General features: G+C 39.2%; 1 protein-coding gene across 1 annotated transcript in view; it reads right to left on the bottom strand.

Moving 5' to 3' along the window:
- LOC128638464 (uncharacterized) overlaps positions 1–21,324 on the bottom strand; it is a 665,546-nt gene that overhangs the window by 617,006 nt on the left and 27,216 nt on the right. Inside the window, exon 2 of the mRNA XM_053690421.1 lies at positions 4,242–4,310. Within this exon, the coding sequence (XP_053546396.1) occupies positions 4,242–4,310 (69 nt within the window). The remainder of the gene's footprint in view (positions 1–4,241; positions 4,311–21,324) is intronic.

Below are 21,324 nucleotides of genomic sequence, written 5' to 3'. Positions count from 1 at the left end.
TACCCAAAGTAAACAATACGTTCTTTAAAAGAGAGTAAATATGTTCTATTTTAAATAAAAAAGATTTGTCAATTTCTGTCTCTGACGTGGAATCCTCTGAATCAGAGGAAATCCCATCAGTAGAGGATACATCAGTATGCTGACTAGATTTAAGAAAACTTTGCAAAGTCCTTTTACGTTTATTTGAAGTCGGAATAGCAGTCATTGCCTTCTCTATAGCTGCAGCAATAAAATCTTTCATTTTTGTAGGAATGCTTTGTACATTAGACTGAGATAGAGTAACAATGAGTCCATTTGTACTCAGAGATATTATCAGCATGTAATAAATTATAAAAACAGCTCAAATCATATGGTAACATCTGAGGCAGGTTCAGTTTGAGACATAATTGCAAAAAAAATAATTGAAAAATATATTATCTTTGCAAATTTATATCCATTCTCATATATATCTTATTATTAGAGTTCTAATTATAAAAACAATGCTGCACAAAAGCTCTCTAAGATTTTTATGAGAGCACCAAGAGGCTTGGGGCAGAGCTTATAACGCTAGCAAAAAGGTGCAAAATTTTGACGCCAAAAAAGGCCCAAAATGATGACACGTCACACATGATATAAACCCCAAGGCAGAACATGCTGTGATCTGAGATGTCATCGCAGAAAATGCAGCATGTCTGCAGAAAGAATGAAACACATGAGGGAACAGTTAGCACTTTCGTTTTGCAGCGCTGCTCCAAAACAGCACTTTTCTCTGGCTGTATTGTTTACAATTTCCTTAGCACAGTGCAGCCACAGTAAAGCACTATTTGAAGAGAACAGTCAAATATGGGGAAGCAGTGCAAAGCAGCAGAGCATTGATTGATGACTGTCTCTTTTTAACTGCTGCAATATAATATATAAAACTTTCTTTATTCTCCAGTTAATCAATATATTGCAATTGATCTGGTGTTTTAGTGTAACTGCATAATTTAAAATTGTACTTAATTTCAAAATGACCTGCAGAAAATGTTTGACTTAAAAAATGTCATTGCAGAAAGTGAAAAAAAGTTCTTCTTCTGGGGATATAAATAGCGTCATGGAGTGCGCGTTTGCGTTCGGATTTTAAATAAAACATTTGGAAAAAACAGAAGTAAAAAAAGTGGCTTGTACACAAAAACTTGCCAAATTGTTTTAAAAATAAATTGATAGCCCCCAAACACAAACATGTATGTTTCACAAACTGCACCACCTTTGAAACATAATATTTGCCAAATAATTAAAGTTCCTATTACTGACTCAAGGCATATATACAAACAATATATAACAACGTTACTTTAAAAGTGCCCAAATCATAGTCTTTTATTGAGAAAATAAATTTATACTTACAGTGTAAGACACCCATCCAAATATAGCAGACAGCCAAACCAGTACTTAAACACAGCAGAGGTAATTGTTTAGGAGTATAATGTCAATCTGTAAAGGGAAGCAGCAGATGAATCCCTGTGACTGATTTACAGAGAGCCTTATGAAAGCTTTCCCATAGGTAAAAACATGGTATCATCAGGCAATACCTTCAGACACTGTACTTAGAGAGGAACTGGGCTTTTATATGCTTAGAAGCGCCTTTAACTGAAGAATCAAGCACATCATTCTTCACCAACTCCTAAGGAGGCAAAGTTTTTAAAACTGAGGTATGAGTCAGGTGGGAGGTGTATTTATAGGCATTTGAGGTTTGGGAAACTTTGGCCCCTCCTGGAAGGAATGTATACCCCATCAGTAACAAGCTTATGGACTCTCACCACCTATATGAAAGAAATAGGTTTAATGTTGATAAACAATTGTAACAAACATTATAATAAAAGCGCAACCATACAATAAAAACAATAGGTTGATACTTGCAATAATAAGGCTTGCAATACACAGTTCCTCTATTATAGAACAGCAGACTGAAGTCCAAACACAGAGTCACCGGTCGGTGAGACCTCCACAAACCACCATGAAGTTAGAATATAATCTTATTGATAATAAGATCATCTGCATAACCTTCTTTCATTCTGTGGTGAGAATTAGGCATGGGCATTCGGATGTTTTGTTAGTATCCGAATGCAGAAGAAGCACCCTCTGACGGCATTCAGCTCTTTTGAAAGCTGGATTTATTCTTGTGAAAGTTGCGCTTTCACTAGAATAAATCCTGCTCTAAAAAGAGCTGAATGCCGCGAGTGTCCACTTTTTCCACATTCGCATACTAATGAAGCATTCCGAATGTCCATGCCTAGTGAAAATGTCTTTGTGATGTAGGAAATAGTGTGATGTTTACACTTGTGATAGTTTAGTCCAAATAGTATGTATGTGCAAAAGGAGCCAGCAATCTCACACATGACATCACTAGTATTTTGAAAGCTCTGGCATGCATAGAGTTAAAGAGTGCATATCATGTTTGTTAAAGGGATAATTAACAGTATAAAATGTTAAATTATGTGTAGTTAAGGGTTGCTACCTCAGCCATGTTTTTCTGGACAGTTATGTATTACACATGCTGCAGGGTCTTCAGGGAGGAACATGAATAGCACTGTTGAGAAGCACACTATATGTTCCTCCCTGCACATCCTGCATCATATTAAAAGTGTTTAGGCAGAGCGCTGGTTATAAAGAGGATACCACACAACTTACAAGGGAGAAAAGATCCTTCTATCTTTTTGAATGTAATAAGAATAGTTTTGTGTAGTAAGTGCGCTAAAAAGGAAGCTAAAGGTATCCAAAATATTAGGTTTATCTAGTGTATATATTAAAATAGTCAAAGTGCAAAGTGTAATACGTGTGATAAACGTTGGAACATTTATCACACGTATTACACTTTGCACTTTGACTATTTTAATATATACACTAGATAAACCTAATATTTTGGATACCTTTAGCTTCCTTTTTAGCGCACATCCTGCATCATGTATAGTACATAACTGTCCAGGAAAACATGGCCAAGGTAGCAAGCCTAGACTGCCGCCATGTTGGAACGTAAGTTGCCTCTTCTCTGTTTCCCCTGGTGAAACTGAGATAAATATGCCAGCGTCCATTACTTTATAGAAACTTAAGTAATTTATAGAAACTCAGAGGCCTATTTATCAAAGGTCTGTCGGACCTGATCCGACAGTGCGGATCAGGTCCGACAGACCTCGCTGAATACGGAGAGCAATATGCTCTCCGTATTCAGCGTTGCACCAGCTGCTCTTGTGAACTGCTGGTGCAATGCCACCCCCTGCAGATTCGCGGCCAGTGTCAATCAACTCGATCGTACTCGATCGGGTTGATTTGTGGCGATCTCTGCCCGCCTCATCAGAGCAGCCGGACAGGTTATGGAGCAGCGGTCTCGCCAGACTCGCCAGAAACACGGGCCCTCCATTCGGAGCTTGATAAATGGGCCTCTAAACCTTTACACTTCTATTTTAAATATTTACAACTAATATAACTGCAAACAATACATCTACATGTTATTCTAAGGCTAATCTTGAATACATTTTTATGTCTAGCTTATATTTACTTTTTAATAACCCTATAAATGAATGTCAGAAAATATTTGTAAATGTTTGTGCTCCTTAACGGAACTGGCATATACACACCACATTAGTCTACACTACTATGGGCAAACCCAGGTGCAGAAGTGTTTAAAGTCCCTTGAATCTCTGACTTAATCTCTTTTATGAATTCTCTTAATTTATCGTGTACATACTTATTTTCTGACTTTTAATCTATCACTGTAATCAGACACTAACTTCCAATCAAATGCTTCCTCCTTGCTTACCTGCTTATTGGACAATAATAATTGAGAATGACATGATCTAATTCATTACAGCATGTAATTTTAAGGCTATGGACCCTGCTGTACTGTGTGTTTAACCCCCACAAAGGGTCTAAACATAGAGTAAAAGTATAGTTTGGGACCTGAGCGGAACTGCTAGACCTGTATAGACACCGACTCTGATCCAATCAGCAGCGCTGGTCCCACGACTCAGCTGTGTAATTAGTGCTGCTGATTGGATCAGCAGTGGTTTCCGCTCAGGACCTGCAGTGCTCTGCAGGTCCTGAGTAGTAATTTTAATGTGCGTTTAACCCCTTTGCAGGTGTAATGCAGGGTTGATAGTCTCAAAATGTAATGCTCTAACAAATTTAAACATGTAAATGTTTAGACTATTATGGTCTTTTAATTACTGAAAAATGTAATGACTTGTAGTACAATTATATTAGACTTAATATTAATTAATTAGACTTACTGTTATGATGTCAAGATCAGGCTGATCATACGGCACTTTAGGGGGCTCGTTCACACTTTTCTTGTTTTTCTGTTTAAATGAAAGAAAATAAGACAATATATGAATGATGGTAACTTTCTTCTCATTAATTAAAGGCTGTAATACAAACAATCTAAAAAAGAAATATGATAACTTGATTATTTTTAATATTTCAGATTTTTCCATCATCACAAAAGGTCACTACTCAGGGCAAACATAAAACAGAAGATGCATAAAAACAGTATTCAAAGCTACATTCAAACTAAAAAATATTTTTAAAAAGTTATATCCATGATCCATCCAATGTGTGGAGGCAGCATGAAATAAAAAAATGAAACAGTTGGCTATACATATAGACTGGAGATAATTTAAAGGAATATGAAACCCACATTGTTTTTTCTTTTATGATACAGATAAAGCATGTTATTTTAACCCTTTGAGTGCTAAGCACTTTCCCACCTGGGTGCTAAGATTTTTTTAAGGTTTTATTTATTTTTTGAAAAAAAATTGTAACTTTTTTTTTTCCAGACCCCAATACTGACACTGTTGGAAAGGTTAGGCGATTGCCTTTCCAATCGTGAGTCTTGGGGGTCTGTAGCTGCTTAGATGCCCGAGATACAGGCTTCTAAGCAGCATGCCCCCTGCTGCTCTACTTAACATGGTTAAAGGGACACTGAACCCAAATTTTTTCTTTCTTGATTCATATAGAGCATGCAATTTTAAGCAACTTTCTAATTTACTCCTATTATCAATTTTTCTTCGTTCTCTTGCTATCTTTATTTAAAAAAGAAGGCATCTAAGCTAGGGAGCCAGACAATTGTTATTTCAGAACCCTGGAGAGCGCATGTTTATTGGTGCTGTACAATCAGCAAGGACAATCCAGGTTGTTCACCAAAAATGGGCCGGCATCTAAACTTACATTATTGCTTTTCAAATGAAGATACCAAGAGAATGAAGACAATTTGATAGTAGGAGTAACTTAGAAAGTTGCTTAAAATTGCATGCTCTATCTAAATCACAAAAGAAAAAATTTGGGTACAGTGTCCCTTTAAGTATAAATAAAGTTGCGCGGTGACGTCACCGCGCATCACGTGTAGCCCCGGCGATGCCTGTCAGTATACAGTCCAGATCGCTGAGGTAGGAGCGGGTGGGAGCCCCCAGATCTCCCTCAAGGTGGGAGAGTGCTAGTGACGGCTCTGAGCCGACATTAGCCCCAGAGTGGGAAACTCTATGACGGCTCAGAGCCGTCATTAGCACTCAAAGGGTTAAGCAACTTTCTAATTTAATTCTATTATCAATTTTTCTTTGTTCACTTGGTATCTTTTGTTGAAAAGCAGGGACATACGCTAAATGAGCCTGCCCATTTCTAGAGCACTATATGGCATCAGTTTTGCAAGAATGTTATCCATTTGCAAGAGCACTAGATGGCCGCACTATTTCCTGCCATGTAGTGATCCAGATGCCTACCTAGGTATCTCTTCAACATAGAATATCATGGGAAGGAAGCAAATTTGATAATAGAAGTAAATTAAACCGTGTTTGAAATTGTATGCTCTTTCTGTATCACAAAAGATCCCTTTAAAGAACATGATAGTCCAAACTCTCTGAGCAGACAAAGTGCACAATGTTCAAAGAAAAGTCCGATCCCTGAGAAATGCCCATTTCAATCCCGCCAGTTTCACAATCGGTTGCAGCTGACCGTTGCTATTATAGATGAGTGGCGATGTTCCTTCCCTCACCCAAATTGCCAGTGAATGCAGATGACAGTGCGGAGGGGGCATGTTTTCAAAGCATTTTCATAACATAGACTGTGTGTTCGCTAAATGTATAAATGACTTGGGTTTTTTTTGCAAAAGTTCAAGTAATAGATTTGTAAACTAAGTTTCACTTTACATTCAGTAGATTTCTTACACTTGCAAATGTCACCAATGAAAGGGTGGAGACACAGGTATGTGTGAAAAGGTTCACGTAAGCTGGCGGATACTCTTTACAATACACTGCAATGTTTCCCAATTAAAATTACAGATTACTGCCATGGAAATCCCATTAAACTCCTACAGATGTGATTACCATTTTTAAAGGTTTAAAAGATACAATGGGGCCTATTTAACAAAGGTCTGTCGGACCTGATCCGACAGTGCGGTTCAGGTCCGACAGAACTCACTGAATAAGGGGAGCAATACGCTCTCCGAGGCCCATTTATCAAGCTCCGAATGGAGCTTGAGGGCCCGTGTTTCTGGCGAATCTGAAGACTCGCCAGAAACAGCAGTTATGAAGCAGCGGTCTAAAGGCCGCTGCTCCATAACCCTGTCCGCCTGCTCTGAGCAGGTGGACAGAGATCGCCGGAATTCAACCAGATCGAGTACGACCGGGTTGATTGACACTCCCTGCTACCGGCCGATTGTCCGCGAATCTGCTGGGGGCGGCGTTGCACCAGCAGCTCACAAGAGCTGCTGGTGAAATGCTGAATACGGAGAGCGTATTACTCTCCGCATTCAGCGAGGTCTGTCAGACCTGATCCGCACTGTCGGATCAGGTCCGACAGACATTTGATAAATATGCCTCTCTGTATTCAGCATTGCACCAGCAGCTCTTGTGAGCTGCTGGTGCAAAGCCACCCCCTGCAGATTCGCGGCCAATCAGCAGCTAGCAGGGGGGGTGTCAACCAACCCGATCGTGTTGAATTGCGGCAATGTCTGTCTGCCTCCTAAGAGCAGGCGGACAGGTTATGGAGCAGCGGCCCTCAAGATCCATCCGGAGCATGATAAATGGGCCCCAATAAATATATTGCGTGGTGATGTCACCGCGCATCACGTGTAGCCCCGGTGATGCCTGTCACTATACAGGCCAGATCGCCGAGGTAGAAGCAGGTGGGAGCCCCCAGAGCTCCCTCAAGGTGGGAGAGTGCTAGCGACGGCTCTCAAAGGGTTAAGAAACTTTCTAATTTAATTCTATTATCAGAGCAGGCGGACAGGTTATGGAGCAGCGACCTTTAGACCGCTGCTTTAGAACTGGTGTTTCTGGCGAGCCTGCAGGCTTGCCAGAAACACAGGCCCTCAAGCTCCATCCGGAGCATGATAAATGGGCCCAAAAATATACAATTAATAAATATACAATTAATATAATGGTAACATAAACCTCTATTAAAAACCAGTAACATACATATGTATCTCAATATCATGAAATATTTTAATAACAGTGTTTAAAAAGCTTATTAGCAATATGAGTAAAAATAAAAAATGAAAGCACATGATGAAATAAAGGGAGGTCTCCCTGTATTAAAGGTTGCAACTGAAAATAATCACCTAAAACATCCGTGCGTCATGAAAGTCCAAAACAATTATGAAAGACACCTTAAACAACAGCTAGGTCAAAGTTTTGGCACTTGGCGGAAACTCTGTTCCACTTTTAGAGAAATCTTCAGCGATATAGCAAAATATAGAACTGCTCACAGTACTTTAACGTGTTCCTTCTGCATGGATATGATTGCTAGTATTAAATGGGTCACCTTTTAGTGGGACTATGTAAGCTTAACTGGAGCTTTTTGCAAGTATTTTAGATTTGTATAGGTTGAACTTGATGGACTTCGGTCTTTTTTCAACCTCATCTACTATGTTACACGTAATTCACCTGTTTAGGCCTTGGATAGTTGAGGATGTTCCTCCGACCATTACTCACGGCAAGCGATACCTCCTCCTTCTCTGTACGGCTTACTCTGCATTCTTTCAGCTGGTGTCAGAGCCGGTCATGTGACCTTCTAGTGTTTGGATAGGCTGGTGAACGATTCCAGTTGTATGAATGTCAGGATTATAATCAATCCCTAAATATGTGTGTATCAAAGTGGCACCAAACAGTCTGTTGACGCGTTTCGCAGTATTTCAGGGCTTAATTAAGATACTGAACCATTCTATGGTGCCAAAATATATACCATTGGTACTTTTTTGATTGGTTGATGTCATATCATTTTTTGAGGTGGTATTAATACAGTGTACAGCTGTCAAACTTCCGTTTAAGGTGGTTTAGGTAAATAATTACACATTTTCAATAGACATAATATATGGTTTACTTTTGTGAAAACTATCTATTCTTATCACAATTTCTGATAGTTTTACATAAATTCACTGATGTCAATCAGGACAAAAAAGGGGGGTTTTCTTTTTAAGGTAGATATATATTAAGATAGATATAGGAATATCTATATAAAAATACATAGTTAAAACCTTTATTAAACATTTATATTGCATTAATATGCTTTTACATGCAGGGCTCCAATGCATATATATATATATATATATATATATATATATATATATATATATATATATATATATATATATATACAGGGAGTGCAGAATTATTAGGCAAGTTGTATTTTTGAGGATTAATTTTATTATTGAACAACAACCATGTTCTCAATGAACCCAAAAAACTCATTAATATCAAAGCTGAATAGTTTTGGAAGTAGTTTTTAGTTTTAGCTATTTTAGGGGGATATCTGTGTGTGCAGGTGACTATTACTGTGCATAATTATTAGGCAACTTAACAAAAAACAAATATATACCCATTTCAATTATTTATTTTTACCTGTGAAACCAATATAACATCTCAACATTCACAAATATACATTTCTGACATTCATAAACAAAACAAAAACAAATCAGTGACCAATATAGCCACCTTTCTTTGCAAGGACACTCAAAAGCCTGCCATCCATGGATTCTGTCAGTGTTTTGATCTGTTCACCATCAACATTGCGTGCAGCAGCAACCACAGCCTCCCAGACACTGTTCAGAGAGGTGTACTGTTTTCCCTCCTTGTAAATCTCACATTTGATGATGGACCACAGGTTCTCAATGGGGTTCAGATCAGGTGAACAAGGAGGCCATGTCATTAGATTTTCTTTTTTTATACCCTTTCTTGCCAGCCACGCTGTGGAGTACTTTGACGCATGTGCTGGAGCATTGTCCTGCATGAAAATCATGTTTTTCTTGAAGGATGCAGACTTCTTCCTGTACCACTGCTTGAAGAAGGTGTCTTCCAGAAACTGGCAGTAGGACTGGGAGTTGAGCTTGACTTCATCCTCAACCCGAAAAGGCCCCACAAGCTCATCTTTGATGATACCAGCCCAAACCAGTACTCCACCTCCACCTTGCTGGCGTCTGAGTCAGACTGGAGCTCTCTGCCCTTTACCAATCCAGCCACGGGCCCATCCATCTGGCCCATCAAGACTCACTCTCATTTCATCAGTCCATAAAACCTTAGAAAAATCAGTCTTGAGATATTTCTTGGCCCAGTCTTGACGTTTCAGCTTGTGTGTCTTGTTCAGTGGTGGTCGTCTTTCAGCCTTTCTTACCTTGGCCATGTCTCTGAGTATTGCACACCTTGTGCTTTTGGGCACTCCAGTGATGTTGCAGCTCTGAAATATGGCCAAACTGGTGGCAAGTGGCATCTTGGCAGCTGCACGCTTGACTTTTCTCAGTTCATGGGCAGTTATTTTGCGCCTTGGTTTTTCCACACGCTTCTTGCGACCCTGTTGGCTATTTTGAATGAAACGCTTGATTTTTCGATGATCATGCTTCAGAAGCTTTGCAATTTTAAGAGTGCTGCATCCCTCTGCAAGATATCTCACTATTTTTGACTTTTCTGAGCCTGTCAAGTCCTACTTTTGACCCATTTTGCCAAAGGAAAGGAAGTTGCCTAATAATTATGCACACCTGATATAGGGTGTTGATGTCATTAGACCACACCCCTTCTCATTACAGAGATGCACATCACCTAATATGCTTAATTGGTAGTAGGCTTTCGAGCCTATACAGCTTGGAGTAAGACAACATGCATAAAGAGGATGATGTGGTCAAAATACTAATTTGCCTAATAATTCTGCACTCCCTGTATATATATGTCTATATAGGTATTTATGTGTTTATATGTGTATATATGTCTGTAAATACATATATACACATATAAATTAATAAATACATATGTATACATATATAGACATATAAATATATATACTGTACATCTTTAGACATGTATATATCTCTATGTTAAAGCCATTTGCTTACCATTTTTTTCTGACACCTGAGACCTCATATGTTTAAACTTTTGTGTGCAATATTTCTTTTTAATAATTTTTATTAGATATTATTATTATTAGTGTAACTATACGTTTGCATACAAAAAGAGAAGCAATCTACCAGGAACAAACAACAGCCCAGTGGTTTGTTCTATGGTGAGTTACTACTTAGGAGCAGCCTCTTTTAGCCCAGTTGTGCTTTTCAAAGAGGAAACCTTTACTGAAGTATATCAGTCTGATCCTGCCGAGTAAAGGTCAGTCTAGCCCCGAAATACCTGGCAATTCTCCTCTGAACAAGGAACATGACAACCCAAGGCTGCTCCTAGGTAGTAACTCGCCAAGCTACTGAGCTGTTATTTGTTCCTGGTAGAGCGCTACTCTTTATGTATGAATTTGTATTATGACCCTGGGGAGGTCTCCCTAAGGGTGATAGGGGAAACCAGACGTGGACTCCTTCCCCGGTGTGCTTAGAAGAATATGGCTGCAACTCACTGACGAGGCCCACAGAAGGCCAAAACAAATGTCTGGGGTTGTCATGTTTCTTATTCAGAATAGTGCCTGGTATTTTGGGGCTGGACTGACCTTACTGGGCGAGATCAGACTGATATACTTCAGGAAAGTTTTCCTCTGTGAAAAGCACAAATAGGCTAAAAGAGGTTGCTCCTAGGTGGTAACTCGCCATAGAACAAGCTACTGAGCTGTTGTCCTTTCCTGGTAGAGCGCTTCTCTTTTTGTATTAATACCAGCAGGAATACCATACGCAAACACCCACGATAAACTCATCACTCGCGCGCAAACATTTGCGATCCACTCGTAACCTGGCCAAAAGTAATTGAAGTTCAATATATAAAAAGTCAGTTCAATATATAAAGAATGTGTACTTCATTTTGGCATGTTTTTTTAATTTTAGGAAGATTTCTTGTACAGGATATTAACATCCCATTGAAGTCAGTAGCTGCAGCTTTTTCGTTTTACAAAAGTGTGTTTTTTCAAAGTTGCAGTATGTGAAACTTGTTTTTAGGAATTTACAGCTTTTTTAATATTGTATTTTATTTTTTACTTTATTTTTAAATATTTTTTATTCAGGTAATTCAGAAATACAAGGTAAAGGAAAAATAAATTATTGCATACATGTTACAAAAAGATGAATACAAATACATTCAGGGACATGCAAAGCTTAATTTGAAGCAATCTAAATAAAAATGTAAAAAAAAATTGTAACCTCAGGATTTCTATATTTAGTACACCTTCTGTTTGCAAAGTGTTGCGTCACTCTTGGACCCCTGTATTTCTATGACTAGAATTATTAGAAGGTTAAAAAGGGAAAAGGGACCTCTTTTTGGGTCATCAACTATTAAAGGTATATTTACAAAAATTCAAATAAAGTCGCTATTGATTAACTGAGGAATCCACAATAGGCAGTAATATGCAGATATTAGTACAAGAAAGTTATATACAGAATCATTGTATTTCATGCACTATGTCTCAGAGAAGTCATGAACCTGCATACACATTAGTAAGTAAGCTAGAATAAATAATGCTGAGAGGAAGGGAAGCAGATTTCACAATTAAGGAGTTGTTTTGGAGCATACTGAAATCACCAGCAACATAGTAGTTTATATTATCTAGTGACCTGAGCCTCATTAACAAACCTATAAATTTAAGGCATTGTATCTTTATGCTTTATTGTGTCATCCGGATCATGGACCTCTTCAGCCCCCCGCTTGGGCTTGGATCAGGACATTGGAGGAGCTCTTCAGGATGGATCGGTGAACCTGGTATGGTGAAGATAAGGTAGGAAGATCGTCAGGGGCTTAGTGTTAGGTTTATTTAAGGGGGGTTTGGGTTAGATTAGGGGTATGTGGGTGGTGGGTTGTAATGTTGGGGGGCTTGGGTATTGTATGTTTTTTTTTACAGGCAAAAGAGCTGAACTTCTTGGGGCATGCCCCGCAAAGGGCCCTGTTCAGGGCTGGTAAGGTAAAAGAGCTTTGAACTTAAGTTATTTAGAATAGGGTAGGGCATTTTTTTATTTTGGGGGGCTTTGTTATTTTATTAGGGGGCTTAGAGTAGGTGTAATTAGTTTAAAATTGTTGTAATATTTTTCTTATGTTTGTAAATATTTTTTTATTTTTTGTAACTTAGTTCTTTTTTATTTTTTGTACTTTAGCAAGTTTATTTAAGTGTATTTATTTGTAGGAATTGTATTTAATTAATTTATTGATAGTGTAGTGTTAGGTTAATTGTAGGTAGTTTATTTAATTAATTTATTGATAGTATAGTGTTAGGTTTAATTGTAACTTAGGTTAGGATTTCTTTTACAGGTAAATTTGTAATTATTTTAACTATTTTAGCTATTGTACCTGGTTAAAATAAATACAAAGTTACCTGTAAAATAAATATTAATCCTAAAATAGCTATAATATAATTATAATTTATATTGTAGCTATATTAGGATTTATTTTACAGGTAAGTATTTAGCTTTAATTAGGAATAATTTATTAAGAGTTAATTAATTTCGTTAGATTAAAATTATATTTAATTTAGGGGGGTGTTAGTGTTAGGGTTAGACTTAGCTTTAGGGGTTAATACATTTATTAGAATAGCGGTGAGCTCTAGTCGGCAGATTAGGGGTTAATAATTGAAGTTAGGTGTCAGCGATGTTAGGGAGGGCAGATTAGGGGTTAATACTATTTATTATAGGGTTAGTGAGGCGGATTAGGGGTTAATAACTTTATTATAGTAGCGCTCAGGTCCGGTCGGCAGATTAGGGGTTAATAAGTGTAGGCAGGTGGAGGCGACGTTGTGGAGGGTAGATTAGGGGTTAATAAATATAATATAGGGGTCGGCGATGTTAGGGCAGCAGATTAGGGGTACATAGGGATAATGTAAGTAGCGGCGGTTTACGGAGCGGCAGATTAGGGGTTAATAATAATATGCAGGGGTCGGCGATAGCGGGGGCGGCAGATTAGGGGTTAATAAGTGTAAGGTTAGGGGTGTTTAGACTCGGGGTACATGTTAGAGTGTTAGGTGCAGACGTAGGAAGTGTTACCGCATAGCAAACAATGGGGCTGCGTTAGGAGCTGAACGCGGCTTTTTTGCAGGTGTTAGGTTTTTTTTTCAGCTCAAACAGCCCCATTGTTTCCTATGGGAGAATCGTGCACGAGCACGTTTTTGAGGCTGGCCGCGTCCGTAAGCAACTCTGGTATTGAGAGTTGAAGCTGCGTTAAAAATGCTCTACGCTCCTTTTTTGGAGCCTAACGCAGCCTTTATGTGGACTCTCAATACCAGAGTTATTTTTATGGTGCGGCCAGAAAAAAGCCGGCGTTAGTTTTTCGGGTCGTTACCGACAAAACTCCAAATCTAGCCGATAGTGTGTTCAAATGATTTAGAGGTATTGAACTCACTCCTCCCAGCACAACATTAGAGAGATAGTGAACCCTCAGTTCTTTAGCTGATTTCAGCCTTTATATAGCATGGAGAGATGAAGTTCTGTCTCACTTGATCAAATTAAACCTTCAGGCTATAAATCGTGAGTGGAGCCACACTATCATCACTCACCTCTTCTGACAGTACATATAAATGCAAAGATGTTACCAGAGGTCTGCACACACGCGGAGGGGTCAAAGGCCTCTCTTGAAACACACTGGTATATTTAGGTTGCCCATTGTGGTTCTCCGATAGCTTCTGCAGGTCGTTTTTGTGTTCTTCCAGGCAGGTATTTGGCTGAACAAATGGCGGATCTCTGTAGGAAGGTTGGTGTATTGCTCTCCATTTTGTTAAGTCCTTTATAGTTTCTGTGGTTTTAGTTGGCGGTCCGGTTCTTGCAGACTCCATTGGTGGGAGCATCCTCTGGCATTTCACCTGGCATGTTGAATCGTTGGATGTCTCCCGATCCTCAATCAGTTCTGCAGAAAGAGATCTGTCAGGTGTCACCAGAGAGGTGAAGTTGCAGTCTTTGGTATCACCACCGACTGCCGCTTGTGTAATGTAATAGATGCAGCCTCGGTCTCCTCACAGCTGGGGGTGAAGATTGACTGGTGTCTCCCATAGCGGGCAGTAAAACTGTATGCCTCTGTAGATTCAGCCTTTTGAGAGTGAGAGTCTATATTGTTAAGGCTCTCTAAATATATAGGTAGGAGTTCCTTTAATGCCTGTATAATAAATTCACTGGTAGCCTCCATATTTCATAGGCATTAGTTGCTTGAATATCGGTTCTGCAATGACAATGTAGACAGTGACTTGCGGGATTACACTGCTAGTAACGACAGAGGCGACGGTGCTCTCCCGGGGGGTCGATGGGAGGCTGCAACCTCTGAAGAAGTATTCCGGATGGCTGAATCTGACTCCAATTTTGAAAAGAAAAGCTTCCTTCTAGAGAGTATTCTCTGATTTGGAACATATGATGCTAATCTGCAGTGGATGGGCAACAAAGAATAGGATTTTTGTGTAGATTGAGTCTAGGGTCTGGAGCCGCAAGCAGTCATGTGACCTATCATGGCTGCCACCCCGGAAGTTCCCCCCCTATTGCATTTTTTTTTATTTGTTTTTTTTTATTGATTTTTTTGCAAAACACACAGAATTCAACAAACATATCTGAATTACCAGAAATAACATGAAACAAAGCAACTTGACAAACATCGTAATTATGCTATAAAATTGTGCTCAAGTCCTACAAAAACTACTGAAATATTTTACATTAATTTATTATCTTTTAGGTTGCAATTCCAATCTAGAAGAAGTGATGCAAGTATAAAGCAAGAAATAGGAGAAAGAGAAAAAATAATTAAGTAAAAAAAGAGAAAAAAACAGGGACAGAAGGAGGGAGCTGTGGCACAGCTATAACTGTACCCAAATATCTATACAAGGGATCAGTCCATCTTCTGTTGGCCTGTATATGTTGAGACTACAACCATAATCAAGTACATAGTTGATGTATAATGTTCACGTCTGTTAATGTCGATATTGCTGCCAATAAAATGTAACACTGGAGATTTTTTTTAATTATTATTCTTTGTAGTAAATATACCCGTCTAAGCTAAGTAGATATTCTGTTCTGTCAATACACATCTATCTATTTAGGGTAAGTGTTGATCGCCAGTGCCTCGCCAATAAAGATTTAGCACTGGTCACAGCTATTTGAAAATGTATTCTAATTTTACAAGGAGGAAAAGGGCTTATGTATTAATACAATATGGGTAGGATGCAGAGTAAATTGTGGTCAAAAAAGGTATTTTCCTAGAGATTCAGTTTGAGCTCAAAAAAAGTTTTAGTGATGAGCAACCTCACCATGGGTGTAAAGGTCTACTATAACCCCACAATCTCTCCAACATAATTCAGATGTGTTTGGGAATATACGGCTTAATTAATTAGGCATTATGTACCAAAAGGTTAAAATTTTAAAATTGAGTTCTATTATTTGTGAGGAAACAGATATTTTGTGTGTCCTGTGGAAGATTTTTTGCCTTTGCTTAGTATCAAACTCTTCACCTAGTTCTCTATGCCAGCTCGTAGTATAGCTGGGAAGATTTTTTTCTCCTAGAAAACATTTTACCATTACCAAAGAGCCTTTCATTGGAGTCTTTGTGAGACACCATTTCTCAAAGGCAGTGGGGGGGGGGGGGGGTTTTAAGAAAGTTGAGTTTATACGGAGAGTTATTAATAAGATGATGCACTTGTAAATATTTTAGCCATGTAAAGAACACCCCACCTGCCATTTGTGACAACTGCTGTCTGGGGCTGGGGCGCAAATTAATTTACCATTCTCCAAGAGATCTGACATTGGCAAGGAGTCTCCCCATACTCTTTTACTCCCTGATGTAGACGTTAAATCACCTAAGAACTCTGCATGTAGAAACAGAGGTGTTAAAGGGGATATGCATTTAAAGCATTTAATATTATCCCATGACTTAGAGCCATTAAACACTTTGAGATGGTAATAGAAAGTGATAAATTGTGTATATATATATATATATATATATATATATATATATATATATATATATAATCCAATTAGCACGTGTTCCAGCACTCCAGCTTCAACTAATAATGAAGCACCTGGGTGCAATCCTCAATGGATTGTAGATAAGAGCTAGGAAAGGGAGGGCACTCTCAGGATTTATATACATCAAAGTTAGTTTATTGTTTATAACAACAACGTTAGAAAGTCATAAGGATAGGTCGACGTTTCGACTTACATAGAAGCCTTCGTCAAGACAGATGAACAACTCACAACGGCGACTTGCAGCCGCACACAACACCACCAGCAGCTGTTTTGTGCCCTCCCTTTCCTAGCTCATATATATATATATATAAAACACTGTAATTATTATTTATTTTGTCCCTTTTTCCTGTAATTCCATTATGAAATTATGAGATTTTCAGTTTCTGTTAGAAATGAAAGTGCAGAACACTGTTACATTTCACACAGCCATTGGCTGCACACTTTAGTAACCTATTTATAACTCTCCCTAATTGGCCACAGCAGAGACGGTAACCTAAGTTACAACATGGCCCCTCACATTGTTTTATAGACTTTTAGACTTTAATATTTGAACAGCTAATGAAATCAACACGTTATTCTCAGAATAATATTTTCCTTGAATACATAATTGTTTCTAGCATTTATTAAGTGTTTAATGTCAATTTAAAGATCCTATAGTATAATGGGTAAATAAGTCTATTATTTTTAAGCACTCAGCAAATGGTCCCAACATTAGGAGTTTTTAAGATTTGGGAGTCTAAAGACACCCCAGATTTAGTCTCAGCTGATGCATGCCATTCCAGGATCCTCTGGAGAATGATTATTTGATCAGAGACACCCAAACCACCCGCCCCTAACTGTCTATACATAGTAGTGCGTTTGATCCTGGGTTTTGACGATCTCCAGATAAAAATGTTAAGACTTGTTTGTAATTTGATGATATTTGACTTGGAGAGATATGGGACAGCTTGCAATATAAAGAGCATTCTCTGCAAAATGGTCATTTCGACAGCCTGGATCTTTCCCGACCAATATAAGTTTTTTGAGGGCCACTCTTTTAGGATTTTTTGTGTTTCCACAAACATTTTTTGGTCATTTAAATTGAATAATCATATTGGACCAGTGGAAAGCTCAACAGGTATCTTAAATAAGTAGTTTGTAACTTGTATGGACATATGTTCGAAAATTGATTCCAAGCAGTAGCTTTTAATGTGATGTTTAACATTTCTGAGCATTTATTAAAAAATTTGAATATTTTCCAAATTTCTCAAACTCATCTAATAGGAATGAAATTGAGTGTTGTGTTAATATTTTATTTTTATAGCCACTATAAGTTTAACTGCACTGTACTGTTTTATCTCTAATATTGCGACTGCACTATACCAAATGTGTTCTATATTAATAACACTTTTGCTACAGTGTGGCTGCAATATTAGAAGTAACCCCATTTAGTACTGTGTAAATTTACGGCTAGAGTAATGTAAACTTACGGCTAGAGTAAAAAAGCAGCGTTATGGGTTATAACGCTGCTTTTTCACTACCGCTGCTATTACGAGTCTTGTAGGTACAGCTGTCCCGCACACTTTTTTGGCCTTAACGCAAATTAACTTACACAATTTTCGTAAAGTCTTTTTTCAATGGGACTTCCATAGAGCAGGTATTACAAGCTTTTTTTGGAGGCCAAAAAGTGAGCGGTACAGCCTATCCCGCAAGATTCGTAACGCAAGTCAGTAGTTATGAGTTTTACACTACAAAGCTGTAGCATAAAACTCATAACTAAAGTGTTAAAAAGTACACTAACACCCATAAACTACCTATTAACCTCTAAACCGAGGCCCTACCGCATTGCAAACACTAAAATAAAATTATTAACCCCTAATCTGCTGCTCCCGACATCGCCGCCACCATAATAAACATATTAACCCCTAAACCTGCCGCACTCCCGCATCGTAAACACTAGTTAAATATTATTAACCCCTAATCTGTTGTCCCTAACATTGCCGCCACGTAACATAATTTATTAACCCCTAATATGTCGCCCCCAACGTCGCGCCACTATACTAAATTTTTTAAGCCCTAAACCTAAGTCTAACCCTAACCCTAACACTAGTGATGTCGCGAACTTAAAATTTTCCGTTCGCGAACGGCGAACTCGGACGTCCGCAAAAGTTTGCGAAACGGGCGAACCCCCATTGACTTCAATAGGCAGGCAAATTTTAAAACCCACAGGGACTCTTTCTGACCACAATAGTGATGGAAAAGTTGTTTCAAGGGTACTAACACCTGGACTGTGGCATGCCGGAGGGGGATCCATGGCAAAACTCCCACGGAAAATTACATAGTTGATGCAGAGTCTGGTTTTAATCCATAAAGGGCATAAATCATCTAACATTCCTAAATTGTTTGGAATAACGTGCTTTAAAACATCAGGTATGATTTTGTATCGATCAGGTAGTGTAAGGGTTACGCCCGCTTCACAGTGACAGACCAAACTCCCCGTTTAACGCACCGCAAACAACCGCAAACAGTCCATTTGCACAATCGCAAACTCCCCATTTGCACAAGGTTGGATACCAAACTAGCCATGTCCCGTTCCTTGTCCTCACTGATGTCATTGAAGGTCTCTTCCTCCACCCAGCCACGTACAACACCAAGGGTCCCCAAAAGGTGACAAAAAGCCCCCTGGGACGCCTGCTGTGTTTGGTCTTCCACCTCCTCAAAGCCACCTTCCTCCTCTGACTCTTCTTCAGACTCCTCTCTCTGCGTTGCCTCTCTCTGCGTTATTATAAGGTGTGTTAAGTAGTACTATTCCTATCAGTTTAATCCCTGTTCCGTCCCCTATCAGGGGACATGTATATGGCATGGATTTTAGGAACCGGGAGATGGAAAAAGATGCTTGGTCGGTCCTCCTACTTCAAATTTGGGGCACTGCGCGTGCAATCGAATGTGCCACCAGATAGGAGTGGTGTGTTAAGTAGTACTATTCCGATCAGTTTAATCCCTGTTATGTGCCTTTTTTATTGGTTTGGTTTTTGAAGCCACAGTGCTGCACCAGAGGCCAGAACAATTTGGCATGTACACATGCCTGAAAAATTAGGTATTGTTGCAGCCACTGTAGCCAGAAAAATTGATGTTTGTTTCCCAGGCAGAAAGTGCCCTAAAACATTGCGGCTTGAACCCTAGTTGGTGGCGGATAAGTCACGCAAGTCATCCGGCATTCGAAGATAAAATAAAGCACCGTGTGGACCATTTTTAGCCCAAGGCAGCTCATCTCATCAGGCCTTTTTTACTTGAATGTATCGCCCAATGTCAGTCCCTTCGGGATCCATCCCTCATTCATCTTAATAAAGGTGAGGTAATCTAGACTTTTTTGACCTAGGCGACTTCTATTCTCAGTGACAATACCTCCTGCTGCACTGAAGGTCCTTTCTGACAGGACACTTGAAGCGGGGCAGGCCAGAAGTTCTATCGCAAATTGGGATAGCTCAGGCCACAGGTCAAGCCTGCACACCCAGTAGTCAAGGGGTTCATCGCTCCTCAGAGTGTCGAGATCTGCAGTTAAGGCGAGGTAGTCTGCTACCTGTCGGTCGAGTCGTTCTCTGCGGGTGGACCCCGAAGGGCTGTGGTGATGCATAGGAGTTAAAAAGCTCTGCATGTCCTCGATCAACAACACGTCTGTAAAGCGTCCTGTCCTTGCCGGCGTGGTCGTGGGAGTCGGAGGATTACTTTCACCTCTTCCCCTGTTAGATTCCCGTTGTGCTGTGACATCACCCTTATACGCTGTGTAAAGCATACTTTTTAATTTATTTTGGAACTGCTGCATCCTTTCCGACTTGTGGTAATTCGGTAACATTTCAGGCACTTTATGCTTATACTGGGGGACTAGTAGCGTGGACACCCAGTACAGGTCGTTCTCCTTCAGCTTTTTTATACGAGGGTCACTCAACAGGCACGACTGCATGAAAGACCCCATTTGCACAAGTTTGGATGCCAAGCTACTCATGTCCAAAAAAATTTTTTTTGTTTTTAAATGTACACTTACACTACTATTAAACAAGATATGAGTGGTGGCACTGTGCAAGTGGGCACAGTATACGCTGTGAGCCTGACACAAAAAAGCAGACTGATGTTTCACAGTCCAAAAAGTTTTTATTTTTTTAAATGTACACTTACACTACTATTAAACAAGATATGAGTGGTGGCACTGGGCAAGTGGGCACATTATACGCTGTGAGCCTGACACAAAAAAGCAGACTGATGTTTCACAGTCCAAAAAGTTTTTATTTTTTTAAATGTACACTTGCACTACTATTAAACAAGATATGAGTGGTGGCACTGGGCAAGTGGGCACAGTATACGCTGTGAGCCTGACACAAAAAAGCAGACTGATGTTTCACAGTCCAAAAAGTTTTTATTTTTAAATTTACACTACTGTTACACAAGATATGAGTGGGGCCACTGGGCAAGTGGGCACAGTATACGCTGTAAGCCTGGCACACACGCTGGCAGGCAGGCAACTGCAATTAGATTACACAAGCAGACTGATGTTTCACAGTCAAAAAGGGTTTTTTTTTTTTAAATTTACACTACTGTTACACCAGATATGAGTGGGGCCACTGGGCAAGTGGGAACAGTATACGCTGTAAGCCTGGCACACACGCTGGCAGGCAACTGCAATTAGATTACACTAGCAGACTGATGTTTCACAGTCAAAAAAGTTTTTTTTTTTTAAATTTACACTACTGTTACAGCAGATATGAGTGGTGGTACTGGGCAAGTGTGCCTGACACACACGTTGGCAGGCAGGCAACTGCAATTAGATTACACAAGCAGACTGATGTTTCACAGTCAAAAAAGTTTTTTTTTTTTTTAATTTACACTACTGTTACACCAGATATGAGTGGTGGCACTGGGCAAGTGGGCCTGGCACACACGCTGGCAGGCAGGCAACTGCAATTAGATTACACTAGCAGACTGATGTTTCACAGTCAAAAAAGTTTTTTTTTTTT

This window comes from Bombina bombina, chromosome 8 (assembly GCF_027579735.1).
Source record: "Bombina bombina isolate aBomBom1 chromosome 8, aBomBom1.pri, whole genome shotgun sequence".
Classification (NCBI taxonomy): Eukaryota; Metazoa; Chordata; class Amphibia; order Anura; family Bombinatoridae; genus Bombina; species Bombina bombina.
Note: the sequence above shows the minus strand (reverse complement) of the source record. Positions and strands in the feature narration are given on the sequence as shown.